At 56.3% G+C, this 26687-nt stretch overlaps 13 protein-coding genes and 1 non-coding gene across 14 annotated transcripts; 7 read left to right on the forward strand and 7 right to left on the reverse strand.

Annotated features, from left to right (window-relative positions):
- Positions 1–125: 125 nt before the first annotated feature.
- On the reverse strand, positions 126–900 carry BO66DRAFT_322703 (uncharacterized protein; the record flags this gene model as incomplete). Its single annotated transcript, XM_025643774.1, has 3 exons — positions 126–317; positions 380–614; positions 674–900. The coding sequence occupies 3 exons, from the start codon at positions 898–900 to the stop codon at positions 126–128; spliced, it is 654 nt and encodes a 217-aa protein (XP_025504199.1).
- Positions 901–1854: 954 nt separating this feature from the next.
- Positions 1855–3688, reverse strand: BO66DRAFT_322766 (putative FAD-dependent isoamyl alcohol oxidase; the record flags this gene model as incomplete). The annotated part of the gene is made up of 3 exons (XM_025643777.1): positions 1855–3115; positions 3165–3365; positions 3417–3688. 3 exons carry the CDS (start codon positions 3686–3688, stop codon positions 1855–1857), a joined length of 1734 nt encoding a protein of 577 aa, XP_025504200.1.
- Positions 3689–4070: 382 nt separating this feature from the next.
- Positions 4071–7471, forward strand: BO66DRAFT_322497 (bifunctional cytochrome P450/NADPH--P450 reductase; the record flags this gene model as incomplete). Its single annotated transcript, XM_025643765.1, has 5 exons — positions 4071–4185; positions 4233–4351; positions 4401–4436; positions 4487–5182; positions 5231–7471. 5 exons carry the CDS (start codon positions 4071–4073, stop codon positions 7469–7471), a joined length of 3207 nt encoding a protein of 1068 aa, XP_025504201.1.
- Positions 7472–8471: 1000 nt separating this feature from the next.
- On the forward strand, positions 8472–8830 carry BO66DRAFT_282507 (class I SAM-dependent methyltransferase; the record flags this gene model as incomplete). Its single annotated transcript, XM_025643083.1, has 2 exons — positions 8472–8711; positions 8762–8830. Coding segments are annotated over 2 exons (309 nt in total), but the record flags the coding sequence as incomplete, so codon positions are not given.
- A 538-nt stretch (positions 8831–9368) lies between these two features.
- BO66DRAFT_391858 (short-chain dehydrogenase) lies at positions 9369–10853 on the reverse strand. Its single transcript, XM_025647364.1, has one exon. It carries the CDS (start codon positions 10572–10574, stop codon positions 9513–9515), a length of 1062 nt encoding a protein of 353 aa, XP_025504203.1. The 5' UTR covers positions 10575–10853; the 3' UTR covers positions 9369–9512.
- Positions 10854–11018: 165 nt separating this feature from the next.
- BO66DRAFT_420413 (serine hydrolase domain-containing protein) lies at positions 11019–12558 on the forward strand. Its single transcript, XM_025649872.1, has 2 exons — positions 11019–11233; positions 11341–12558. Exons 1-2 carry the CDS (start codon positions 11143–11145, stop codon positions 12441–12443), a joined length of 1194 nt encoding a protein of 397 aa, XP_025504204.1. The 5' UTR covers positions 11019–11142; the 3' UTR covers positions 12444–12558.
- On the reverse strand, positions 12558–13732 carry BO66DRAFT_374074 (zinc-binding alcohol dehydrogenase family protein; the record flags this gene model as incomplete). Its single annotated transcript, XM_025645576.1, has 2 exons — positions 12558–13089; positions 13167–13732. 2 exons carry the CDS (start codon positions 13730–13732, stop codon positions 12558–12560), a joined length of 1098 nt encoding a protein of 365 aa, XP_025504205.1.
- Positions 13733–14173: 441 nt separating this feature from the next.
- On the forward strand, positions 14174–15781 carry BO66DRAFT_349598 (cytochrome P450; the record flags this gene model as incomplete). Its single annotated transcript, XM_025644688.1, has 3 exons — positions 14174–14253; positions 14306–15498; positions 15558–15781. Exons 1-3 carry the CDS (start codon positions 14195–14197, stop codon positions 15776–15778), a joined length of 1473 nt encoding a protein of 490 aa, XP_025504206.1. The 5' UTR covers positions 14174–14194.
- A 208-nt stretch (positions 15782–15989) lies between these two features.
- Positions 15990–16105, forward strand: BO66DRAFT_t155. The gene has a single exon. It is a non-coding gene; the product is annotated as a tRNA-Leu (tRNA).
- A 517-nt stretch (positions 16106–16622) lies between these two features.
- BO66DRAFT_401419 (uncharacterized protein) lies at positions 16623–17918 on the reverse strand (the record flags this gene model as incomplete). Its single annotated transcript, XM_025648763.1, has 1 exon — positions 16623–17918. The coding sequence occupies one exon, from the start codon at positions 17916–17918 to the stop codon at positions 16623–16625; it is 1296 nt and encodes a 431-aa protein (XP_025504207.1).
- Positions 17919–18628: 710 nt separating this feature from the next.
- BO66DRAFT_438386 (uncharacterized protein) lies at positions 18629–21059 on the reverse strand (the record flags this gene model as incomplete). Its single annotated transcript, XM_025651053.1, has 5 exons — positions 18629–18891; positions 18944–19400; positions 19456–19978; positions 20043–20235; positions 20300–21059. 5 exons carry the CDS (start codon positions 21057–21059, stop codon positions 18629–18631), a joined length of 2196 nt encoding a protein of 731 aa, XP_025504208.1.
- A 437-nt stretch (positions 21060–21496) lies between these two features.
- On the forward strand, positions 21497–22993 carry BO66DRAFT_391863 (FluC/FEX family fluoride channel). Its single transcript, XM_025647365.1, has one exon. It carries the CDS (start codon positions 21818–21820, stop codon positions 22934–22936), a length of 1119 nt encoding a protein of 372 aa, XP_025504209.1. The 5' UTR covers positions 21497–21817; the 3' UTR covers positions 22937–22993.
- Positions 22994–23191: 198 nt separating this feature from the next.
- On the reverse strand, positions 23192–24050 carry BO66DRAFT_322409 (inorganic pyrophosphatase; the record flags this gene model as incomplete). Its single annotated transcript, XM_025643758.1, has 4 exons — positions 23192–23264; positions 23315–23658; positions 23744–23863; positions 23928–24050. Coding segments are annotated over 4 exons (660 nt in total), but the record flags the coding sequence as incomplete, so codon positions are not given.
- Positions 24051–24426: 376 nt separating this feature from the next.
- On the forward strand, positions 24427–26148 carry BO66DRAFT_349610 (enolase). Its single transcript, XM_025644689.1, has 5 exons — positions 24427–24546; positions 24613–24908; positions 24963–25197; positions 25259–25709; positions 25761–26148. The coding sequence occupies exons 1-5, from the start codon at positions 24465–24467 to the stop codon at positions 26005–26007; spliced, it is 1311 nt and encodes a 436-aa protein (XP_025504211.1). The 5' UTR covers positions 24427–24464; the 3' UTR covers positions 26008–26148.
- Positions 26149–26687: the final 539 nt, after the last annotated feature.

Genomic DNA, 26687 nt, shown 5'->3' on the forward strand with positions numbered 1-26687 from the left:
TAGCGAAGCCGTAACACCTATATCCTTAATCCCAATCCCGAAAAATTCAATTCTTTCCCTCCAGGTATCATAAGTATCCCATAACTCCGTTCAGAGCCCCAAATAGGGACAGCATCAAATACTCGTCAAGACTTGACGAGTTTGATATCCTTGCTGCTGGGGCCTCCCCAGCACCATCTCACCAAAGTGATGAGCTGATCCAAATCCCGCTCGCGCATGTCCATAAGCGGGGTGCTCCGCATGAATAGTTCGCCCTTGTCGAAGTATGCCTCGATCACTCGGAGATAGTGCTCCCCGATGGCCGAGAGCAGCAGTACCTGCAAGAGATTATCAGCACCCCAACCGCAGTATCTTGGGGAAATAGTGACTAAGAGCTTACAGGAGCAATGACATGAGGTCGGAGCGAAGGGTCCCGCAAGCGCCCGTGCATGATCATTATTGCGGCGTCAACCTCGCCGCGACAGAGCTCCTCATTCTGCGGCCGGGCGAGTTCACTCCACATGAGGGCCACCATATGAGGAGCTCCGGAGTTGGCATCGTCCCCCACCGCTAGAACCTGCCATTGCGAGCCCATAGTCACGCACTCCAGGTTCTCGAAATTGATATTCCCCCAACTGCACAGCCAGACATTAGTCAAAGTTTCAAAGAAAATAGCAGTAGGTAGGAAACTTACCAGGTCATCGCAAAGCGAGGTGGATGCGTGCCTGTTTCTTGCATTTGGCACCGGCTGAGAAAGCGTTCCAGACAGATGGCGAGATGTTGGGCGTTTTTGTATGGGCATCCGTCGTATTGCGGCCAATCCTCGGCATCTTCAGGATACTCATAGTCGGGTTCCTCGATGGGATACGGATGGGCGGAGAAGTGATAGGGAGCATGGTCGGCGTCACCTTCCAGGGACATTCCTGTATGAGTGATCTTGACCTGCTCGAGATGAGCGGGCAACAACCGATGATCCATTGCGCCGAGCGGCCCATAAATCTCGTTCAGCGCCCGGCGGCGAGCTTTCCTCTCAGCAAGGATTTGGCCTTCTGACTGCATGTTGCAGATCTCGTGGCGAGGCACAATAAAGATTTGTGACAAGAGAGAGAGAAGGTGAGATGTGAAGCGAAGAAGAAAGGAATGGATCGCGCGTATGCAGGGATGTCACGTGGTGCGGGGGATTTCCTGCCCGAGGCATCAACCCTGGAAAAACAGGTCTTTTCGGCCAATTTAACCACGTCGGTGTGGCCGAGTCTGCCGAAGACAACAAACCGATAGGCCTTCGGGCAATGGGTATAGATACTGAAGACGCTGTGTAGTTGGACTACTAATCAACCCGAGGTCGCGGGGAGGATGCAAAGCAACGGAGACATACAAAGGCAGACTGGGAACGGCCGCTGAAGCCGTTGCTTGCAACACTATATATATATATATCTTGGGTTTTACAGGGAATTAAAGGGCATGCAGGCATGTTTTTGGTCTCAATGACCGTCATAGCTGAGCTGCAATAAGCGGGCTGAGTTCTCTCACGGGGCTCCTTGGGTTGATAGAACATAAATTGAATTGAATTGAATTGAAACGCGGCCATGCGCATTCTTCGTTCCTAAGACCGCCATAAGAATTTCATTACTGTGGGAAGTCAGACCTGCTCAGTAGTAGCCCGGGTCCTGAACCTAGATGTATTAGAGTACGCAACTTTGAAGCGTGGGACATAAAACTTAATCTATACAGGGCATAAAATGGCTCCACATCAGAGGATGATCACGTAGCCGAGATAGCCATTCTAGGAAAAGACCACTTACTCTAGACCAAGATAGTGACATGATATCCCTAAATAAGCTCACTGTCGACGGGATGCTCAATCTAGCTCTGGATCTAAACTCTACACAGCCTCCCTTTGGAATCGACCTCCCACGCAGCACTCCCCACCGCCGTCTTCGCATAAAACACATGCGCTGGATCATACTTCTCCTTGACCTCAAGCAACTGTGGATAATTCCTCCCATACAGCTCCACCTCCCAGTCCCCTTGCCACTGCGCATCGATCTCATTCAGATACGTCCCCGCACCGGGCGTCGCCCGCTCGAGCCCCGGGATCAGTGTGTCGACCAGCTGCGCCTTCCAGGCCTGCATTTGTTGTGGGGATACATTCCAGTCCCAGTAGCTGACGATGTTGCACGTGGCGATGGCGTCGCGCCAGGCGGGGAGCACTGCGTTGTCTGGGTGGGGGATGTCCTTCACGTTGAGGGCGTGGCATCCCAGCGAGAGGTCTGGGTCGGTCTCGACGACGGCGCGCAAGGCAGCGACGATGGCTTGGTTCTGCATTATGCTCTGCAACCCGGCGCGGGGGATAAGGCGCGATGTCAACTGCACCGTGGCGGGGCCGGCGCCGGCGATGCCCGGGCCAAACCGGCTGGCGAAGTAGTCGTGGTAGCTCGGGGAGGTGGTGGGCATGAACGAGTAGGGAATGTCCCGCTTGGTGAGGCGGGTGAGAAACGGCTTCAGCAGATCCTGCACTTGTGTGCCGTTTTTGTCTGGCACGGTGATGGCGTAGGCTTCGAAGCCGGTGGCCGTCAGTGCGAAGTCCCACGTGTTGGGGCCAGCGTCGACGAATTGGGGCAGGAACTGCCACAGATCGGAGATGGCGGACCAGTAGGGCTCTGGGTTGCTGGCAGAGATGTTGAAGAACAGCAGACCGCTGCCTATGGGCCCATCGACGAAGATCTTGGTCGTCATGCTGAGCACCACGGCGAAGGTCCCCGGACCCCCACCGCTGAGCGCCCAGTATAGGTCGGCGTTGTTGTACGGCGTTGCGACGAGGTGCTCCCCCTGCGCGGTGATGACCTCCCATTCCAGCACCGCGTCGGCGCCCATCCCGTAGGCGCCGTTGAGCAGCGAGTGTCCCCCCCCTGAGGTGTAGCCCCCGGCTAGCCCGACGGTGGGGCATGTCCCTCCCAGAATGCGATAGCCCGCTGCCCCGAGGATGGAGTAGACTTGCCCGCTGATCACCCCGGCACCTAATCGGGCGGCTGGCCCGGTGTAGTTGGCACTCGAGTACGAGGGAAGGATGTCTGTCGTGTTGAGGTTGTGCGTCCACAGGGAGAGGGCACCTGTTCCAGTGGATTTGCCCATGAAACTGGTTGGGTTAGATACAGTCTTCTCGATCAGGGGAACTAGGGCCGTACTCATGACCGGTGTTCTTGATCACCAGCCGGATGTTATTCTCTCGTGCGAAGGCAACGCCAGCAATCACATCGTCGGCGCCGGTGACATTAATGGAATAGCTGGCATAATTGCCTAGAATGCATGGTTGAGAGGCTGGAGTGAACGGAACACAGGTGTAGTTCTGTACGTAAGGGTTCATGACCTCTGCCGGATGGTCCAGACTAGGTATAGGTCAGTTGCAACATGGTATACATGCAGACAGATGTACTGACAAGGTAGTATCGTCCAGCCATGTGGTCTTGAGGGCACTGCAGACATCCGCATCGTAGTTACCGAACGGCTCGCTGTGGCAGACGCTGGGCAGGGGGGTCGTGGCAATCAATCGGCCGTGAACTGTCTCATTGAGGGCGTACCATTTGTCGAGCGAGGGCCAAGAAGCATCCCCAGGAATGGCGCGGCAGGAAGCATTGGAAGCAGACCGGGGGAGGGTTACACTGCGCCCAGCAGCCAAGCCGAGTAACACAGTCCACAGTATGGGTTGCATGATGCACAATTGTGATTATCCTGGTTCTTGAAATCTGCATAGATCTGGGACAAGTCAATCTCCATGTTCTCGAGTAGAAGAACAGGATTGCATCAGTTGATGAGGTGCATCGCAGCAATTCGGGTTAGGGTTGCGGACAGCCCAGAAATTCCCGAGTGGGCTCTCGGGAATTGTGACGCGGCGTCATGAATGCTCCGGAAGTGAGCATAGATTCTTCTTCTGCCTAACTGCTGACCTCGGGAGATTGTAGTGAACTGCCGATACTGATCTCGTTGCTCTTGGAGAGACTTGGTTTATCATTTGAGAGGGCTGGATCAAAGCCCCGCCCCTCAACGTTCGTCTTCGTATACGCCCCATCCACAAACACAGTGTAAACTTCACAATGGGGAAGCCAAATGCCATCCCTGAGCCTCCGGGCTGGCCTATTTTGGGCAATTTGCTAGACATTGATATGGAAATGCCCCTTCAGTCGTTGTATGACCTGGCGGACAAACATGGTAGGACTGCCGCCTTCAGGGACTATAGTTAGGGCTGACCAGGCTAGGCGAGATCTATCGAATGCGCTTCCCAGGAGGCCATACCTTCATCATCGCCAACAGCTATGCAATGGTGAATGAGTTCTGTGATGAGAGACGCTTCCCAAAGACCATTTCAGCTCTGAGAGTAAGTACCTCTATGCGTCTCATCGTGCCATTCACTAATATAAGCCCAGGAAATGCGACACGCCATGCACGACGGCCTCTTCACGGTAAATCCTCACCACCCACCAATCAACCCGTCTAGAACTAAAGTTTCCAGGCCATCGACGGACAAGTCGAGCCCAAGTGGGGCATCGCCCACCGAATCCTCGTGCCAGCATTTGGCCCCTCGTCGCTGCGCAACATGCTGGACGGGATGTACGATATCGCCAGCCAGCTCGCGATGAAGTGGGCGCGCCACGGCGCGGACAGCCCCATTACGGTGACCGATGAGTTCACGCGTCTCACTCTCGACACGATCGCTCTCTGCTCGATGGACTTCCGCTTCAACAGCTACTACAAGGAGGGGACGCACCCGTTCGTCGCCGCCATGAGCGACTTCCTGACCGAGAGCGGCGACCGCGCGCGGCGACTGCCCATCCCCGCCTTCTTCTACCGGGGCAAAGACAAGAAGTTCTTTCGGGATATCGAGGTGATGCGTAAAACGGCGAATGAGATCCTGCAGGAGCGCAAGCGGGAGAAGAACTTGGATTCGCGCAAGGATCTGCTGTCGGCCATGCTGGACGGGGTGGATCCAAAGACTGGGCAGAAGATGACCGAGGACAGTATCCTGGATAATCTCATCACATTCCTCATTGCGGGGCATGAAACGACCTCTGGTATGCTATCGTTTGCCATGTATCATCTTTTGAAGCATCCGGAGATGTATCGCAGGGCGCAGAAGGAGGTCGACGAGATTTGCGGGAAGACGCCGATCCGGTTTGAACATTTGTCCAAGCTTTCTTATATCTCTGCTGTGGGTTGCCTCGTCTGCTCTGGGACTCACCAAGACTGACACTTGCAGGTCCTCCGCGAGACTCTCCGTCTCACGCCACCCCTCCCGGTCTTCAACGTGGCCGCCAAAGAGGACGAGATCGTGGGCGGCAAGTATCCTGTTCGCGCTGGGGAGTTGATCATCGTCCTCGTGGGACGCTCCCAGCTCGACCCAATGGTTTTCGGCGCCGATGTACACGAGTTCAAGCCCGAGCGCATGCTCGATGAGAATATTGACCGTCTCAACAAAGAGTTCCCCAACGCCTGGAAGCCATTTGGTAACGGCACACGAGGCTGCATCGGCCGCCCGTTTGCCTGGCAGGAAGCCCTGCTGGTGCTGGCCCTGCTGCTGCAGAACTTCGACTTTGAATTTGACGACCCGGACTATACTCTCGCGCTCAAGCAGACCCTCACCGTCAAACCGGCCAATTTTCAGATCCGCGCGACTCTTCGTGACGGACTGACTGCCACGACGTTGGAGCATCGACTGGCGGGCACAACACCTCCGCCGAAATCGGACGCAGCGGGTGCGTTGAATGGCGTGGCTCCGACCAGCACCGAAGGACAGCCCATGAGCATCTATTACGGATCGGATAGTGGAACGTGTCAGTCCATGGCGGAGCGGCTAGCTGCGGACGCCTTTTCGCATGGGTTCCGCGCGCGTGTCGTGGATTGTCTCGACAACGCTGTCGACGGACTGCCGGCCGACGAGCCGGTGATCTTCATCACTGCCTCGTATGAAGGCCAGCCACCCGACAACGCAGTTCACTTTGTCCACTGGCTTGAAGAGCTGAAAGAACAGAAAGCCGCACTGCAGGGCATCTCATACGCGGTCTTTGGATGTGGTCACCACGACTGGGCGGCGACCTTCCACCGCATCCCGCGCCTCGTCGACGCAGCCCTAGCCCGCCACGGAGGGGAGCGCCTCGCCGCGCTGGGTCTCACTGATGTGGCGGCCGGCAATGAGATGACTGACTTCGAGGCCTGGGAAGACGAGGTGCTCTGGCCCGCCCTGACCAAACGATACAGGGCTGCTGTTCCCCAAGGCCCCGCGCTGAGCGTGCAGGTCACCAGCCCGCGCAAGGCCACCCTCCACTACGACCTGCACGAGGCCGGCGTCATCTCCACCAACACGCTGACCAGCCCCGACGCTTTCGTCGCAAAGCACCAACTCATCCTCGACCTGCCAGACCACTTGTCCTACACAGCAGGCGACTACCTCGCCATCTTACCCGTCAACCCACGCAAGTCCGTCCACCGCGTCCTGCGCCACTTCCACCTCCCCTGGGACGCCCACCTGACCATCTCCACCAAAGGACGCACTCCCCTGCCCCACGATGTCTCCCTCCCCGCCACTAACATCTTTGGAAGTTATGTCGAACTTGCCCAGCCCGCCACCAAACGCGATCTCCTGTCTCTAGCCAACGCAGCCAAGGACCCCTCCACAAAGACCCGGCTCGAAGCCCTCGCCAATGACAACCACCGGTACAGCACCGAAATTGCCGCGAAGCGTCTCTCCGTTCTGGACGTGCTCGAATCCACGCCGGACATTGCCCTTCCCATTGCATCGTTCCTGCGCATGCTACCCCCCATGCGCCTGCGACAGTACAGCATCGGGTCCTCTCCACTTGCAGATCCGAAACGGGTAGTTCTCACTTACTCCCTCCATGGAGGGGAGGGAAACGAGGGCGTAGCAACAAGCTACCTCTCGCACCTCTCCGCGGGCGATAAAGTCCACGTCGCCGTCCGGGCCTCTCACGCTGCGTTTCATCTCCCTGCTGATATCACCAAGACGCCAGTCATTATGGTAGCAGCGGGGACAGGCATCGCCCCGTTCCGTGGGTTCGTCGAGGAGCGCGCAGTGCGGCACGCGGAGGGACAGGTGCTAGCGCCGGCGGTGCTGTACTTCGGGTGCAGGGATCCGGGCCACGATGATTTGCATCGGGGGGAGTTGGATAAGTGGGAGAGGCAGGGGGTGGTGACCGTGTGGCGAGCGTTTAGTCGAAGGAGTGCGGAGAGTGAGGGACGTCGCTATGTGCAGGAGAGAGTGTGGGCGGATAGGGAGAGGGTGCGGGAGCTGTGGGAGGACGGGGCTAGAGTGTATGTTTGTGGGAGTTGGGCTGTGGGGGAGGCTGTTAAGGAGGTGTTGGTGGATGTGTTCTGGGAGGGTCGGAAGACTGATGAGTTTGGGGATAGGGCTACGAGGGAGGAGGTGAGGGGGTGGTTCGACGGGTTGAAGAATGTACGGTGGGCGGTGGATGTTTTCGATTAGTTACGAGTGCTACTGCAGATGTGGAATATTGGTTGCGTTGATAATGTCTCGGATCTAAAGCAATTGTTGAATATTATGTGAGTGTCATATTCAATGCATTCATGCGAATGACACTGCGTGTGTTTGCGCTCCTCAGACGAAGGCATGTACAATACTCTGGATACTCTGAGATAGCCCTAGAAACCTACAGCACAAACCAGCTGTATCTCACCAACCACGCACATGCAACTTCCTCTCGGACACTCCAATTCAGAGAACCAGCTCGGGGATATCCAACCGCAAAACCTCCGAACCGGAAATTCTACAGGAAAATCGGCAATTACCCACCCATCTACGGGCTAGTACTCCCAATGCCTGAACATACTAAAGCTATCTCGTCTATACCACCATTATCTCGCCATCAACCATCCAGCATTCTATTCTTCTTCTAACACACGTCAACAAAATGACAACCTCCAACCCCGCCTGGCAAACCGTGGACCTGCAATGGCACCCCACCATGCCCGGCCACCCGGTCACCACCCTCCTGCACCCAACCCGGCCGTCCACGACCGAGCAGAACCTCATCGCCCGGATGTGGGTCCTCTGCGCCATCGAGATGCACCCCAAGCTCCAAGCCATCCCTGCCGCCAACCTGACCCGCCCGCACTTCGCCCGTTATCGCGCCTTCATCGCCGAAGAGTTCGAGCGCTTCCACCGCCCACACTACCCACAGGTCCCGGATTCACGCGCGCTGGTTGAGCTGTCTAGCGCGGAACGCCACAGCCTCATGGCCGCCCTGCGCGAGCAGACCCGGGACACGGAGCTGTGGCCCGTCATCGAGGGCCCATGGCGGGTGTATGAGAATGTGGTGGATATTGTCGAGGGCAGGGTCAAGCTCGTCAAGGTGCTGCTGAAGGATGGGCTGCTGGAGAGGTTCTATGATTGGGCGAATGGGTTGTCCGAAGTCAGGCCTTTGTTCCAACTGTTGGGGCAGTCGAGGCCTGGGCTGCGGGTTCTGGAAATCGGGGCGGGGACGGGGGGTACCACCGCTAGGGCTTTGGAGGGACTCGCGGGTGGGACTGAGGGACCCGGGTTCGGGGAGTATGTGTTCACCGATATCTCGACGCTGTTTTTTGAAAAGGCCCGGGAGAGGTTCCAGGGGTATGAGGGGATGGAGTATCGTGCGTTGGATATTACGAAGGATCCCGCGGAGCAGGGGTTTGAGATCGGGGGATTTGATATTGTTGTTGCGTCGAATGTGAGAGTACCTTCTGATCTATACGTTGGTCGTGAGGTTGACGAGTATAGGTCCTGCATGCGACTCCGTGTTTGGTGGAAACGCTGAAGCATTGTCGCTTGTTGCTCCAGCCGAAGGGGGTGCTCTTTCTTCAGGAGCTGTCGCCGCGTGAGTCGTGTATGCTCTGGTTCAATGGGGAGGTGCTGACAATTTCAAAGCAGGGAAATATGTGGACTACATGGTGGTGAGTACGAATTGGGCTGAATTGGCGTGGTTACTGATGCATACAGGGACTCTTGCCCGGCTGGTGGCTGGGTGAGGCGGATGGGCGCGCGGATGGCCCCTGTGTGCCCCCAAAGGAATGGGACCAAAGGCTGCAGCTGGCGGGCTTTGAGGGATTGCATGCTGTTGGCTTGGACAGCGAGCCTCCGTTCTACTACAATGCCAATATGCTGGCTCGACCGGCCGTGTAGGGCGACTGGGACGACACTTGTTAGCTAGCCCTGGTTTGAGTGACAATTGAGAGGATGACCCTTCTTACAATGGGCAGGAGCTGCGTGCTTTCTCGTGTCTGAGTCTTCTATGTTATCTCTTGGCTAGATATGATCATCTGCCGATTACGTAGAGAGCAATATAGAAACTTAAGACTGCGGTATCAGACAGCAGCGATAATCAGTTGCAACTTATAGATCTCAATCCCGACAAGTATATCCATAACCTTCAACAAGATCATACAATAAATCCAATGGTCAATCCCTCGCAGAGTACAAACAAGTCCGATCAGTACTTAACAAGGCTCACCACTGATACAGCATGGCAACCCTAAGACACATCCACTTGCTCATCCAACCCCACCATCCTCAAACTATCCTCCCACAGCCTCGCCGCCATCGCCTCATCCCAAATCCAACTCGCCCATCCCGGCAATGCAAACTGCCCGCGCGACGCCTCATCGGCCTCGTCGGCAACCTGCACATCATCCAGATACAACCCCCCCTTGCCCTCCAACTCGCTAGCCACCGCCGCCCAGACCTGTGTCGCCGCCCCCTGCTCGACGCTCTTCTCCATCTTCGCCAACAACGGCTCCATCGTGTAGTACTGCTCCCGCCTTCCAGACGACGACCCCGGCAAGCCACGCGAGATCTCGGTATCCATGATAATTCCCGGATTCAGACTCAGCGCATGTACACCACGCCCCGCATACCGGCGCTCGAACTCATTGGCCATGAGGATCGTCGCCGTCTTGCTCTGTGCATACGCCTTGGAGGCATTATACTCGCCGACCAGTCCGTTGTAATCCTCCGGATCGATATTCTTGGCTCGATGGCCCGCGCTTGCCACCACCACGAGTCGGGAGCAGAAATCAGATGTAGCTGACGCCACCAGCGCCGGAGTCAGCAGCTGCACCAGCAGGAACCCCGCGAGGTAGTTCACGCCAAAGACCCCCTCGAACCCGTCATCCGTGGTGCGCCGCGGCGACGCCACCACCCCCGCGTTCGCCAGCAGGACATGCAGCTTCCCCCCGCTGCGGCGGAGAAACTCGTCCGCCCCATCGCGCACGCTCTGCAGGCTGTAGTAGTCCATGTGGATGACCTCGATGGCCGGGGCTGAGGGATCAGGGCTCGCAGCGGAGATCTCCCGCGCGAGCCGCTCGCCCTTCGCCACGTCCCGCCCCGTGATGAAGATCTTGGCCCCCGTGCGGTGCAGCACGCGCGCGGACTCGGCGCCGAGTCCTGCGGTGCCGCCGGTGATGAGGATGGTTTTGCCTCTCCAGGCGTCCGTGTCGAGGAGGTTTTGATCGGCGAGGATCTGGGTGGCGGTGGGGCGGGCGTCGTTGAGGCCCTGGGGGTTGGTGTGGAGGGGAGCGTAGCGATGGAGTGTCATGTTTGTGCTGAAAGCTGATTAGGAAGGGTGAGTTTGGGCTGAGTTGGGTTGAGATGGAAGTTTGGGTTGTTCCTTTGTTGATTCATGGTGGGTGGGGGGGCGAAGTAGTCTGTCTGTGGTCTGGGGTGGTTAGGGTTACAATTACTCCGTACGTCTCGGAGACAGACAACACAATTCCCGAGTTATTCCCGACAGGGACGATGAAACCTCCGAGTTGAGAGGGTTCGAGGACAGAGACAGAGTTGTGTGAATTGGGTAGAGTTGGGAATTCAGGTAGGATGTATCATCAGCGTCATGACCGTCATGACCGTCCTGACTGTCATCAATCTGATCAGTCTTTGTCCTTTGAGTCTCGCTAATGCAGAGCTAAGCAGGGATCTTCGCTGTTCCCCGCCTCACTTTCTCCCTTGGACGGTCTTTCTCTCCTTCTCTGCCCCTCACCACTTTTTTCTCACAACAACTCACGATTGTCCACCATATCGGGTTTTCCTGTTCTGCTACTGCCTATCCCCTTCTGCTATGATACATTCTCGACATTAATTCCCGGGCTACCAGACGAAACAACAAAATGACCGACTTCGACGCTCTCTTGGCCGAATACACCGCCAAAGCAAACCCCCAGGTTCACGGCGTCATCTGCAAATGCGTCGACCGAACCGGTACTAGCTCCTACCCTAACACTCATTGCTTCTTCTCCAGTTCTCTCTGAGACCCTCATGCCTCATTGCTTTTTCTGCATCCTATTCTAACTCTCCACCTCTGCTAGGAACCGAGATCTACAGCAAAGTAGCAGGCTACACCTCCCTCGCCCCCGACAGCCCCCCCGTCGACGAGAACGCAGTCCTCAAACTTGGCAGCGCCACCAAGCTCATCACAAGCATCGCCCTCCTCCAGTGTATCGACCAAAACCTCATCGACCTCGACCAGCCCCTCACCGCCATCCTCCCGGAACTCGCAGACATCGAGATCCTGACGGACGTCGTCGACGGCCAGCTCACCTTCACACCCAGCACCTTCCCGATTACCGCCCGCCACCTCCTCACGCATACCTCGGGGCTGGGGTACAGGTTCACCCACCGCCTGCTCCGGCTGCGGGCGGAGGCGCGCACCGAGCCTCCCTCTCTGAAAATCACGGAACGATACAAAATGCCCCTGGTGTTCGAGCCGGGGACCGGCTGGCTGTACGGATGTAGTCTGGACTGGGCCGGGGTAGTGGTCAGTCGACTGCACGGGGGCATCTCCCTGGGGGATTACTTCGTGGAGCACATCTTCAAGCCTCTGGGGCGGGTGGCCCCGTTCCCCCGGTTCAATATCATGCTGCATCCCGAGTATCATGCCCAGATCCTACAGGGGGCGGTAAGGACACCGGATGGAAAGCTGGCGCCGCTAGAGCGCTGGGCGTTCGATAACCCCGAGGACCAGGAGGGCGGGAGCGGGCTGGCGGCCACGACCGGGGATTTCCTGGCCGTGCTCGCGGACCTCGTGTCTGACGCGCCTAAGCTGGTGAGTCGGGCGACTGTCGCGGAGATGTTCGTCCCGCAGTTGGAGAAAGGGTCGGATGGCGTGCAGATGCTGCTGGGCTTGCGGCCGGCGTGGGATACCGTGGCGGGCCCGGTTGCAGAGGATGCGGTCAACCACGGGCTGGGGGGGTTGCTGTGCGTGGGTCCGGTGCCGGAGATCGGGCAGCCGGGGGCCATGCTGGCCTGGGGAGGGGCCACGAATGTCGTCTGGTGGGCGAATCGTGAGCAAGGGGTGGCCGGCTTCTTTGCCACGCAGCAGGCGCCCTTTGGGAATCCGACGGTCACGAAGTTGGTGAATGCGTGGAAGAAGGATTTCTGGGCGCAGTTTGATGCGATTGATCTGCCTTGACGGCCTGCTTTTATAGACTAGAGTAGAGTGCACTGTTGAGCTTACATTCGACAAGATCCCATCCTTCTAGACGCGAAATCATCTAACATTGTCCACACCCAAATGCAAAGCTGTCTACTGCGGAATCTGCACCACAAGCTTCTCCCCCCTCACCTCGCCCTTCCTCAACATCTCCAGCCCCTCAATGATGCTCTCCCACCCGCCGCTCAACTCCCGCAACGGATGCGGTCTGATCTCGCGCCGCGCCATCAACCCCTCCACCTCCTTCGCCCACTGCATCCCGATCGCCAGCAGCGCCGGATCCCCTGGACGGGTGTACGCCGACTCCCCGAGATTGAGATCCGTGCCCAGCACCTGGAACCCCATCACCTCCTTGACGCGGACGGCGCGTCGACTCCGCCACGCGGCGGGACACTCCTCGAGACAGGCGTAGACGCCGCCCGTGCGGGCCAGCAGGCTGTAGCACAGCGCCGTAGAGTCGGCGTCCGTGATGCAGTCGAGTACATACCGGATGGGCTTTCCGGCGAGGGCTTGGATCGTCGCCACGCAGTCCTTGGCCGTGTACGACGCCGTGCCCTTGGAGCCGTAGGACAGGGCCAGCGGGGCGGATTGCGGGGAGGTTATTGCTAGGGGGGTGTAGCCCATTCTTTATCACGCGTTAGCTCATATTGTATCTAGCTTATATGGTCAATGCAACCAGGAAGAGAATGGGAGGGGAAGTACAGGTTGAGCATCTGACACGCGAACGTGCCCGACGCAGTCGCACCGCCGTACACCACGACCGGCTCGCTGGTCTGATGCGCCGGCCGCGAGGGCAACCCCTCCAGCCCCAGCGCGTGCGGATCGCTGAGCGCCAGCGAGATCGTCGACCACGCGACGCCCAGCGCCGCTGCTTCGGTGTCGCTCCAGTGCGCGGGCACCTTCACCAGCAGTCGCGCGTCGACGGTGCAGTACTGCGCGAAGGAGCCGTTGTCGCCCTTGTCGGTGGGGTTGTAGGGGAACAAGGCCCCGCACACGCGCGTGCCGACGGGCAGGTCTGGGTGGTCTGGGTGGGGGGTTTGGATCACGCCGCTGAGGTCGCAGCCGGCGATGCTGCCAGGCTTGTTGAAGTAGGTGACCATCTTGTGGTCGTTGGGGTTCAGGGCGACGGCCAGGATGCGGACGAGGACATGGTGTGGCGATTGCGGGGAGGGGACGGGGGCGGTCGTGGAGACGGTGAGGGGGAGATGTGCTGGGCTGTTGCTGTCCTTGGGGGTTTGGACGATGGCGGTTTGCGTGAGGTGTGTCATTTTGGAGAGCAGTGGCTGTGGAGGTGAGAGATGACTGGGTAGTTGTGTCTGTGTGTAAGGTGAGATATTAAAGGTACTAGGTAGGAGATGAGGACGAGGAGTTAGGGCTAATCCCGAGGGTCGTCATCCACTCGGAGGTTTTGTAGCACAGCGTCTCCGAATGATCGGCCTTTCCTGCGTACTTTTTATGACCGAAGGCCGGAGTATCTTCCGGAGCTGGATGGGACTCACAAAACGAGGCTGTGGCGCGTCGATCATGCACGTCCTGCTGATTTTCCACATAAAGGGAGGCCACCCCGTCACGAGTCTCATTCCGTTCGTACCACATCCCCCCCCTGCTGGTACCGCATCATCGACGCCATGTTTCTCTACTCCGGAATCGCCCTGGGTCTCGTGCTGGCCGTCATCTTCAGGCAGTTCAAACCACATGGAGGCAAGGAACCCCCCTCCCTGTCCGGGTGGATGATCACCAACACCTACCAATACATGACCGACATGCATGGCTTCCTCCAGCGAGTGGCGTCAGTCCCGCCGTCATTTCTATCACATCTTCCACCCACTAACTCCCTCCAGATCCGCCCAGCGCCGCAGCAACATCATCAAGTTCCGCCTCGGCCCCAAGAAGATCTACATGGTCTCGGGCGAGAAGAACATCCAAGCCATCAACACCCCCTCGCACAGCATCAGCCCGGAGGTCTTCTTCCTCGACGTGATGGCCAACGTCTGGGGCGCCAAACCCGCTGAGCTGGTGAAATTCCGCCAGGACAAGTCCGGCCGCCGCAAGAATCCCATCCCCGGCCACGAGCTCCCTCCCGGCGAGCCGCGGCTCTGGCACGGCCAGCACCACATCTACTCGGAGTTTCTGCAGCGCACCGACCGGGCCAACTTCCTGACCAGCAAGTACTTCGACCTGTTCTCCGACAGACTCGTCCAGCAGCCCCTGAACGAGTGGCGCGAGGTCCGGCTGTGCGCGTTCTTCGAGAGCGAGATGGCCGAGGCCGCCCTGGAGGCACTGATGGGCCCGCGCCTCGTCGAGCTCAACCCGGGCTTCTGGCCGATGATGTGGGAGTTTGCGCGCATCGCGCCGCAGCTGATGTGGGGGCTACCGCGGTGGATGAACCCGGGCCCGTGGAAGACGCAGGCGGAGTTCCAGGCGATGTGTCGCCGGTACATCGATGCCGCAGCCAAAGCGTTCGACCCGACGGGCCCCGAGGCAGACGCGGAGTGGGAGCCGCAGTACGGCTCGCGGATGGCGCGCGAGCTGGTCAAGTGGGCGACGGAGAATCTGTCGCCGGAGACGACGGCGGGCATGGTGGCCACCTTCATCTTCGGGACCAACGCCAACTCCGTCCCCATGTCCACCTGGGCCCTGATGCATCTGGTCGCCGACCCGGCGCTGTACCGCGCGGTGCGCGACGAGTGTCTGGCCGCCAGCACGACCGACCCCGTCACCGGCCGGCGCGGCTTCGACCCCCAGAAGCTGTTCGGCATGCCCCTGCTGCAGTCCGTGTACATCGAGACCCTGCGCCTGCATGTGTCGATCAATGTCACCCGCGAGGTCACCCAGCCCATCACCCTGGACGGGTTCCTCTTGACGCCGGGGTCGTTGATCCAGGCCCCGAGCCAGATCGGCCAGTACAACGAGGGGGTGTGGAGTGCGCCGGGCCATCCGGCCTCGGAGTTCTGGGGCTATCGCAACCTCAAGCGTGAGAGTGAGAAGCCGGAGTTTACCATGACGGGCAAGACGAGCTCGTTCTTTCCGTTTGGTATGCCCCTGCAGCAGCTGATAAGATTTTGACCGGCTCATGCTGACGGATATATATAGGCGGCGGACCGTCCATCTGTCCCGGTCGGGTGTTCGCCAAACAAGAGATTCTGATGACGATTGCGGCTCTCGTGACTCGGTTTGAGATCGAACTGATCGACTGGATTCATCCGGATGGAACCAGGTCGGATCGACCGGCGCAGAACGATCAGTCGCTCATCGGGGCCGTGGGGATTCCGCCGGATCGGGATATGAAGGTGCGGTGGAAGCGGCTGTGGTAGGGGAGTCGAATGGATATGGGTATATGCCAGAGTTAGAAGTAAATGAGCTCAGTTGCAGCGTAGCTGAGATAAAGAAGTGCTTTCTGTGTATATAGGTACATCCTAAGAAGACCACTTGTGGTTGTATGTGATGATGTGCACGATGTGGGCTGCGGTGCTCGCTTGCTCCGTGCTGTACATGTAGCACTTTGCGAAGGAACTTTAACAACAAGGCAAGATGGCCGAGCGGTCTAAGGCGCTGCACTCAAGGACTATTCCTTCTCCAGATCACATCTGAAGAGCATTGCAGTCACGCAAGTGGCGTGGGTTCGAATCCCACTCTTGTCATCTCTTTTTGGTGGGTTTGTGCACACTCTCTTCAACAGTCTAGCTAAAAGAGCCTAGCGTGTTTTCTACCCGTGTTGTTCATTACTGCTCTGGCTGAACTTCTATTTTATGCCCCCACTCGCATCCTGTGTCGACGAATTCCTTGTTGGACCATTTTGAACCACCCCTGATAAGGAATCATGGAAGCGTACTTCGTTCACCTCTCCTGCTTATAGGTCAGTTACCTCTTTCTGTTTTTCTATGCCGAGGATCCTATCATATCACAGTTCTACGATTGGGTCGTTCATCATTTTTATCAACCTGTATGTATCTCCATGGTCGCGTTCAACGGGCGACACCTCCTATCGGGAGTGAGTCCCTCTCGCAGTACGGTGGTAGGAGCTACGCAGACCTTGTGAACTGCAAATATCATCATTAATTTAATCATACATAATTAATTAGTCTTATTCTGCCAGGGAGCCATAGTATCCCATAAATCATCGCAACCACCAAGATCAGAAGATGTAAACCCAGCTCATCAGTAAACTCTTTGCTGATCACAGTCGGACAGGACCGTGACCGTAACTGTAGCCAAGACAGTCGACGTCACCACGTCCTCGTCGCCCTCCCCGGAAGCAGTCGGGGGCTCGGTGGTGTGGGGAGAGACCACAGCGGCGGAGGAGCTCGACGCGGCCGATGGAATCACTGAGGGTTGAGTGGGGCTTGAAGATGGAGTGGAGGAGAAAGCACTGCCAGAGGACTGGACAGGGGCCGGGATCACTGCAAACGAAGAGACCCGCGCGGGCTGCGAGGGAGCGGACGATGACTGCTGCGGGGTAAGGACGGAGGACGACTGGGTCAGGGGTGACGGCGAGCTGAGTTGCTGAAAAGGGAGGGAAGAGGAGCCGGCACTAGGGCTGGGAACCACGACGGGAGTGGAGCGGGATAGCGAAGGAAAGGGAGCTGGAATGGAGGAGGCAACAGATGAGGGAATCGATGGTCGGATCGATGAGGGGATTGAAGAAGGAGCGGAAGAAGGAGCGGAAGAAGGAGCGGAAGAAGGAGCTGATGAAGCTGAAGGGGCCTTAGAAACCGACGAGGGAATGACAATCGATGAAGGAACCACGGATGAGGCTGACGCTACACTCGATGGCACCACAGCCGTGGGAGTGACGGTCGAGGACACCGGAGAAGGAGTGGACGAAATGACGGTCGATGTAGCGGAGCTGGTCGGGACCGTCACCGTCACCGTATAGACAGTAGTGGCCTGGCTGGTCACATACTCGGTCGAATAGTCGGTCTCCATGGCCGTGACCGTCTCTGTGCATGGGTTGGTGGAGTAAGTACTGAGCGCCTGATAGCCCGAAGCAGAGACCACTGCATTGCCCGTGGCCCACAAGTACTGACAACTGCTCGCCGCCGGGTAGTAATTGAAGGCATTACACATGTTTTCGAAGATACGACAATACACTTCACAGCCATTGATATTTGGCTGGCGACTGTAAACGTTCAGCACAGCTCGGGTGACTGCTCCACTGATGGAGGAGCCGTCACACATCTCCCGATAGTAAGCACCGGCAGAGGACCAAGCATAATTGGAGCATGAAGAGCCGGATCCTAGAGAGGCCGTGCCAGTGGCACAGACAACACTGGTGGTGACCACTGCCGAAGAGGTGGTGACAACGTTGGTGACAGTGGTGGGATAGGTCGAAGTCACGGTGGCGATCAAAACACTGGGAGCACCGGCAGCCGGAAGAGCAATAGTCGCTGCCAGACTGGCGGGGGCCAGGGCTGAGAGGAGAAGCAGCCCACCGGTTACTGAAAAGTCCTTCATGATGAGGATGCTAGCGATTGGTTTCTCGGTATGAGGATGAGGATGATGTTGATGTTGATGTTGAAGTTGAAGTTGAAGTTGAAGTTGAGGTTCAAAGAATGACAAGGGCTCAGTGAGAGCCTTGGATCGACTATCACAACGGCATGAGCAGAAAAGACAGACAATGAATGCCAGCAAGAAGGAGCACGAAAGAAAGATCGGACCTCGGACGTCGTCAGCCTGGCTGCGACGTAGGAATCATGGGTGCCAGGTGGTTATTTAAAGGCAGCTGGGATTTGGGTGGCGTCAGATGGCCGCGATCCCACTCAGCATTGTGGGACAGCCTTTCTGGGGGGTTCAGATCAATCAGAACCTATCGATAACTTGATCGAGAATCGCGGTGGAGACAAAATCTTGGAGCTGAAAGCAAGTTGGGGAAAATCCTAGCGAGGAGGCTACCGCATTAGGGCTAGTTAAGGGGGTGACAAGCCACTGTCCACGGAGTACGCCGTACCTCGCTCGATCCCACCTGATCGGTCCAGGCCTGGATACAAGCCAGACCTAAGGTGGTCAGAACATGCGAAGCTATTGGATCTGCAGGTGAATTTTACAATCGAGTTTGGCAATGGGTGGCGCAGGATCGGTGCCTAAGGCAGCAAACGGATCCACCGGACGTGCACTCGCTGCGCTATAACTGACACAACAAGGACTTTCCATGCACTTCATGCACTTCATGCAAAGGAGTGCTCTTCTGCCCCAGAGGGAAAGTCTGCAGCCCGAGCCGAAGGCTGATCGAAAAACTGCACCGACCACGCCATCGCACTGGAGATCTCACTAGGCCATTCCCCAGGGAACTGAAGATCGTCTGGCATGATGTGTGACGACGTGAACGAGGCAGAGTCGAGATTAAGAGCAGGATCGGGGTCGCTGAGGGGTTGTGGTAAGAGCGATAACGGCTGTGAGGTAGACTCTACGACTGCCGACGACGCTGCAGCTATCCAAGATGAGAAGAAATACCCACCAAAACAGGAAGAATCTGGACACACCTCTATGGATGGAATGATGTAGGCTGGAAAGTGCTTTCAGCATGTCGGCCGCTTTACGAGCGGCGGCCGAGTTAGCACTCAGCGCCTCAAAGACCTTCAAGCAGGTCTCGGCATCTTCTCGGAGATCCTGCGCAGATGTAGTGCTATGAAACGAGTCTTGGTTGGGACAGAAAGCTTCGGCCACAAAGAGGATCGAGCTGGCGCAGATCAAGCACGAGATCATCTGCCACCAGGGGAAGTCATGTACTAGACTGCGCTCGTCGACCAGATTGTGGAGCAGCTGCGCTGTCTGCCGTGCTTCCTGGACGCAAGTGGACTCGGCCTGGGCGATTCGGTGTTTCTCTCGACGCAGCAGTTCCATGAACGGATGGTTGTTGGTCTGCAGGAGAGGAAGGCATAGAAAGGGTCTGTGGATCAAAGCGCGTAGATGATGATACTTCACGGCCAGCATATTACGCTGTGGTGGGTGAGTCACATCAGTCACACACCAGACCTAGAGGACTGCTACATACCTGTCGCATGAAGGTGACCGAGCTCTCAAAAGTATGACCCAGGTCGAACCGCAGATGCCGTGGCAGTCCCTTCTTCCATTCGCTGAGCCGTTGATCCAGAGCCGACGAGGTGTTGAGCATCACGTCCGGGGCCACATCGATCTGCGAGGGCCGGTACAACTCCCGGATAACCGCACCCACCAAGTAAGAGAACCGGATGACGGCAATAAAGTAGTCCATGAGGGAGCAGGTCGATGTATCTCTGCTTGCCGTACTAGACCCCGCGGACACGGTTGGATTCCGGCCAAACGGGAAAGGATCGGAGACAGAGGGCATCTCCACTTGAAATTCGCTTTCATGAATGGCCATAGGACGGCCGAGCTGAAGCGCAAGCAGCCGATCGAGAACATACATCGAGTACCAGGTTCGCCGCCAGTGCGCCCGGTCGGCCATCCATGATGTCCGGGTATGCATGGGGGACGATTCCACATGAAGGCCGATGCTCTGCCCCATGCGGATGGCAAAGCCAAGTGTGTTCCAGCACCTTGTCATTGCGGTGAGTCATCAAGCTCAAACTCAAGTAAGTTTTTTGATCATGATGAACTTACCTATCTGTGTGGCAAATCGCCAGCAGGAAGAAACATTGCACTATCAAGGCCCACACACTCAGCAAGGAGCATGTTGCGCCCAGTTCCCGAGAAAAGTATACTCCTTGCTCGAAGTATCGCAAATGATCGGAAGAAGCTGTCCCAGATCGATGTGGAAAAGAGGTGTAGTAGGAGCCGATAGCGAAAATAAAGTCTATCCCGCTGTTAGAAGTAGGGATGACATGATATATGCAGACGCATAAACCAGCTTGTCTTACTGAACAATGCAAGCCAGGGCTCAAATTCCTGGGCCGCGTAATCACCGGCCTGAAAGACCTGAAACTGCTCCAGGAGAATCTCTCGGCAAAGAAACGGGTAAGCGACATGGATGGTGGACAAATAAACCTCTATGAAGCCTTGCGCTTCGGTTGGAGTCGGAACGATGAGAGGCTGGGTCAGCCCGGCCAAGCTTTTGGTGGTATGAGTCTGAGTATAGTTATCGGCTGGCGAGGGTTCTCTCGCAGTCCAGGCCCCGGTTTGATAGCACTGGCGAATGCGATGTATGAAATGAATATCGCTCGCTTTGCCCACGTAGGTGGCGGGTGAATTCACGCCCGCCTCGCTGGAAACAGTGCTCGGTTCTCGGGTCGAGACAGGTTGCTCCAGACTCGAATCCGCGGCATTGACAGGCAGCTGACGACGGATTGTGTCTAGACTAGCATTTAGGGTTCCTTTCTGGTTCGGATCGAGGCTCGATAGTAGCTCTTGCATCAGAGATTCATATTGCCGCACAGCTCTTTGATAGCTTGCCAACTCATCATGCTTTGATTCGTCTGACAAAGCCTGGTGCTGTGGCGCCTTAGAAGACATATCTCTCGCAGTCTCCAGTTCCGGCAATGGAACCTTTCGTTTACGTGATGACCATGAACACTTGAAGCCGTAGCCCTCGCACCGGGTACAAATCGGCTGTCGCCCATCGCACTTGGCCTTGAGTAGCCGACATTTCTCACAAGCAATCGGTGCCCTCTGGCGCTTCATGATGCATATCGATAGGATGATGGTTCGGAAGTTAGTGATGTGGAAAAGGAATGCTGTGAATGCAGAAGCCAGAGAGAATGAATGGATGAATGAGAATGAAGGGGGGCTGTGCTTATGTCAGCACTTCCACCATAACGCCACCCAGATCACGTGACTGCACCATGATTTGCAAGCCTATCTCCCACCACAGTCAAAAAGATAGATAGGCAATGAGAGACTAGCCTTCTCACTCGGATTGATGCAGCTGCAGTATGGGATAGTCGGTGAAAGGTTCAAGTTCGAATTCTGCATCAGTTGATCCGACAATCGAGGGGCCGCCGGCCGCCCGGGCCGTGATTACCGCGATAACCGGGACTGCCGCGTTGCTCGCAAAGTCAATGATTCAAGGCAGGGGGAATCCGGTTGGAATTTTCTTCCCACCACAATCGTGCTTGCTACTGGCCTTGAAGATGCAGTCACAGTACAATGTTCAGGTGCAACACGAGAAACAAGAACGACCCTCAACCTCGACCCCGAGAGAGAAACCAATGACTGAATCCGAATCCGGTTCCGAAATCAATCTCGATGAGGTCGCCGCCCCGCCACCGGTATACGATCGTCCCGATGAGGATCATCTCGAGAATCAGTTATCCCACCAGGCAGGGAGAGGAGAAGAAGACGTGGAACGGGAGTTGCAACAGGATCAAAATGGGTATGCGACGACGGTGGGAAGGGAAGAAGCTGAGAAGCAGCAGGGAAGGGGCCTTCGGTCAACTTCCATGCGCATGCCCTATGTCATCGCCTATCTAGTCTTCTTCTCATTCCTGGGCACTTTACTGAGAATGGTCATCGAGAGCCTGACCTTCTACCCAGGAGCCCCTGTCAACACCAGTGTGCTATGGGCTAATGTTGGAGGATGTTTCATCATGGGATTTCTCAGTGAAGATCAAGGACTGTTTCGGTTCAAAGAAGTGGACATCCAAGTCGAACACGAGGATGATGGCCAGCGCAGGGCGCGTCTGACCGCACACAAGAAGACGATTCCCCTCTACATCGGATTGACCACCGGCTTCTGCGGGAGTTTGACCTCCTTTTCCACCTTCATCCGCGACCTCTTCCTCGCCCTGTCCAATGGTCTGTCCGTTCCTGTGGGCCCCTACTCAGACGTCTCCTTGTTCGCTGCCGCGCAAGATGTCCCCAAGGCCCCCAACGGCGGCTTCAGCTTTATGGCAATCATTGCAGTGCTCTTCCTCGAAGTCGGGCTATCCACGTTCAGCATCAAGCTCGGAGCCCATACGGCGGTGTTTCTCTCCTCTTGGACCCCCCGTTTGCCGCAATGGTGGCTGGAACGGATCGTCAACCCGTGCATGATCCCGCTGGCCACTCTATCCTGGATCGCGCTCATCTGCCTCGTCGCACTGCTGCCGCGGTACGCCTTGGATCCGACCCTATGGAGCGCAGAGATATGGCGTGGCCCCGTGCTGTTTGCGCTGGTGTTCTCCCCGGTCGGCTGTCTCGCACGGTTCTTCTTATCGCTGAAGCTCAACAGCTGTGTGGCCGCGTTTCCGTTGGGAACCTTTGCGGCGAATATATCAGGAACCGCGGTGCTAGGGATGGCCTACTGTTTACAGCACAGCTCAATCAGTGCCGCGAGTCTGGGCGGGGGAAGCGTCATTGGCTGCCAGGTGCTGCAAGGAATTATGGACGGGTTTTGCGGCTGTCTGACGACAGTCAGTACATGGGCGTTGGAATTAATCGACTTGCGTCCCCGGCACGCTTATGTGTATGGCATCATTAGCGTGGTGGTAGCCTTCTGCTTCTTGGTGGTGGAGATCGGAAGCCTGAAGTGGACTCGTGGACTAGAGACTCCGATTTGCTTCAGTGCGAGTACAGCATAGTAGATGTCCCCCAGTCAATAACGAGCTGGCCATTTGTGATATACCACCGAGCTCTTAAGTCAGGGAAGATTCATAACAGCAAAGCAGTGAATAAGAACTCTATTAAATTAGAAGTCTTTTGACATATATCATGAAAGAACAAGATAAGAGCAAAACAGTATTAGCATTAGAGAAATAGGCAATAGTGCATCGCATGACAATAAATGCTGCCTACGTTCAACTGAGAAATCCGCCTCATTACGCAGCCCTGATCATTCAAATGCTATTGGGGAATCCCCTCCTCGGTCTCCACGCTTCATGACAATGGTCTAACAGCCTCAATGCAAACCTAACCAAGCGCGTCAGCATAATCTCAACCCAACCGAAGGACAACCTTACTGCCGATCCATGAGCTTGCCGTCCATCGCCAGCCGATTGGGACTGCGTCCGTCAGGCACCTTATAGACGCAATACCAGGTCTTCAGCGACTCCAAGAATCCGGGAAACTGCGCTTCCACATCCTGTATGTCCGTGAGGCGCTCTGCGCGCGCATCGGTGATGTCCACGGCAACAACTTTCCAATCCGTGCTGCCTTCATCTAGCACGGCAAATACCCCGAGCGGCTTTACCTTCCTGATCTCGCCGCATCGAGCCCCCCCAGTGCCGATCTCGCAGACATCCAGGGGGTCGTCGTCTCCTGCCACTCCTGTGTAGGGGTCAATCGTCGTGGGATCTTCCCATGTCTGGTGAATAGAACATCAGTCAGCCGTCGTTGATGTGGACACGGAGATGTCGTTTAAAATGGGAGGAAATTGATGAGGAGCTCACCTGTGGAATAGCACCGTAGTTGCACGGATAGCCCTGGAACGGCGGGACATCGGCCACTTTTCTGGGTTTCCCCTCGCTGATATCCTGCTTTATTGGGTTGTGGGCGACCTCCTTCGTGATCTGTTCGATTGCGGGGCTTAGCGGAGATTCAGGGTCCGAGAAATAAAACAGTGTAAGCGCATACCTCCATCTTTGCATTCGTGCCTCGCGGAATCTCCACGACCATATTCAATATCTCTGCCTCCCGATCCGCCCACAACGGAAGGTCATGCCATGGCGAGATCCTCTGACCATTGCGCTGGAAGTACTAGCATCTTAGACCGGGGTTCGCATCTGAAGTGTCCTCGATCGTGATATCAGAAGTCATAGCGCCGTGTGTTGGTAAGAGCAAGTGTCCTGAGATGTGTGCAAAGAAGATGGGCCTGAAGCGAGAAGACAAGAAAGGACTCGACCACGAGAGAAGACGCATGAGTGAGAGTACAAGACAGGACGCAGGCTGATGAGTGACGGCGATGGCAATGAGGAGAGGGTTGGGGTCTCCAGATCGGCAAGACCGGCAAAGACGGGAGTCACCTCTATGGTGAGACTGGTGACGCCATGTTTGACGAACAATGACCTGGGCAGGTTGCGGGAGTCTCATTTAAGTCAGTCCCAGTGCTGTTTCACTATCTCCTTCGGGCTGAATTTATCACTCCTAGAACCATCCTCTCATCTAGTCCCAATGATCAAAGCAATCAAGGCAGCGCAGCGCTTGGACTCCCGGGGCAACCCCACAGTCCAGGTCGACCTGACTACTGAACATGGTGAGCGCCACCCACCCATCATCCCCAGATACAATGCAAGTGAAAAAGGACTGAGATGAGGATCAGGCGTCTTCCGTGCTATTGTCCCCTCCGGAGCCTCGACCGGAGCCAACGAGGCCGTCGAGCTCCGAGATAGCGACCCATCCAACTATGGTGGCAAAAGTGTGCACAAAGCCATTCACAATGTCGAGAGCGTCATCGGCCCCGCGCTGATCAAGAGCGGACTTCGAGTTGAGACGGACCAGAGAAAGATCGATGAGCTGCTCATCGCCTTGGACGGTACCAAGAACAAAGCCAATCTCGGCGCCAATGCTATACTGGGGGTCAGTATGGCTTGTGCACGCGCAGGGGCAGCTGCCGCGGTGAGCAATGATTTACCAGGATAATGTCATGGCGTAGGACTGATCAAGAATCAGGGGTTAGAGCTATATGATTATCTGCGACGCGAATCTGGGGCCAAAAAGCCCTATGTGATGCCGGTGCCGTTCTTCAATGTCCTCAACGGCGGGGTGCATTCCGGGAACAAGATGGCATTTCAGGAGAATATGATTGCACCCGTTGGAGCGAGCTCATTCAGTGAAGCTGTACGCATGGGCAGTGAGGTTTACCAACATCTGAAGACAATCCTGGCAAAGCGATTTGGAGCGTCAGGTTAGTCGTGAAATGGGACCTGACCAAGCATCCCGAGTGGGCACTGACCATGATGATTTAGCCGTCGGTATCGGCGATGAAGGCGGCTTTGCTCCGCCCATCTCGCAGCCCCACGAGGCTCTCGACTTGCTGGCAGAGGCTGTCTCCGAGGCAGGCTACGAGGGAAAAATCAAATTCGCCATCGACCCGGCTTCGAGCGAGTTCTTCAGGAACGGAACCTATGACCTCGGATTCAAGGATGATGCCCCAAATCCTAGATTGCCAAAGCAGCTCATGGATGTTTATCACTCGCTACTTAGCAAGTATCCCATCGTCTTGCTGGAAGACCCATTCGCGGAAGACGACTGGGCCAGCTGGACCGAATTCTGCGAGAACTGTCCGGTGGAACTGGTTGGCGACGACCTGCTAGTAACCAACAAGATCTATGTGCAAGAGGCCCACGAGAAGAAAGCATGTAATGCAATGCTGCTGAAAGTCAACCAGATCGGAACGATTTCAGAAGCTATCGAAGCGTACGTGTCCCTGGAATTGATCGAGACGCGAGGATGACTGACAGTCCTCAGGGCAAATCTGGCATATAGCTACGACTGGAGTGTGTTCGTGTCTCATCGCTCTGGCGAAACCACGGACGACTTCATCGCGGACTTGGTGGTAGGGCTACGGACTGGTCACATCAAGTCGGGAGCGCCATGCCGCGGGGAAAGGGTCGCCAAGTATAATCGGCTGATTGAGATAGAAGAGGCGCTTTTAGCACGAGGAGAAGAGGTGGTGTACGCCGGAGCGAACTTTTCGGCCGCTTCCAGGCTCTAAGATTGATAGTAGTGGAGGAAATTATTTTTGATTGAATTGTTTAGAGGTTATATATTCAGACCAAAGACTGCGATCACATTGACTTAGGAACAGTCTGGCTTTCGTAAAGAAATTACATGGCTGCTCAATCTCAATATGCATAAATGTTTCGGCTATCGCAACTCCCCTCTGAACTCAGCGCTCTTCGTCTGTGTGACTCGTGATTTTCAGACCTCCCTACAATCAGCAGCTGGCTAACATCGACACGGTAGGATAGTTGAGTCCCTTACAGATTGATACATTCTGTTTGCCTGACTTTCAGCGCGAATGAGCGTCCTCGAGGGTGGGACGCCGGACCCTGACCGGGTCAGTGGGCTCAGGAGCAGCGACCTCACTCAGAGCCCCGAGTCCGACATCATCATCCCCTGCCTTGCTAGCCGGTGGTGCATTGGGCTCAAGGGTAGACCTGGTATTGCTTGGAGGTCTCGAATCATTGGCCGGAGTGCCTTGACGGGGTGGCCGACAGCACAAGAAGGTAGAACCAACGCGAAGATAGGAGAGTGAGGGCATAACATAACATGTATGCGTAGTTTCTAGAGAAGTGGACGGTAGTTGCTGGCACTCGAATGCGTGGTTCTCTGTCTTTATTAGTGAAAATTACCTTGCTTAGCCAGTGCAAACAGTCTACATACGTCATTTCG

This window comes from Aspergillus aculeatinus (genome assembly GCF_003184765.1).
Source record: "Aspergillus aculeatinus CBS 121060 unplaced genomic scaffold BO66scaffold_23, whole genome shotgun sequence".
Classification (NCBI taxonomy): Eukaryota; Fungi; Ascomycota; class Eurotiomycetes; order Eurotiales; family Aspergillaceae; genus Aspergillus; species Aspergillus aculeatinus.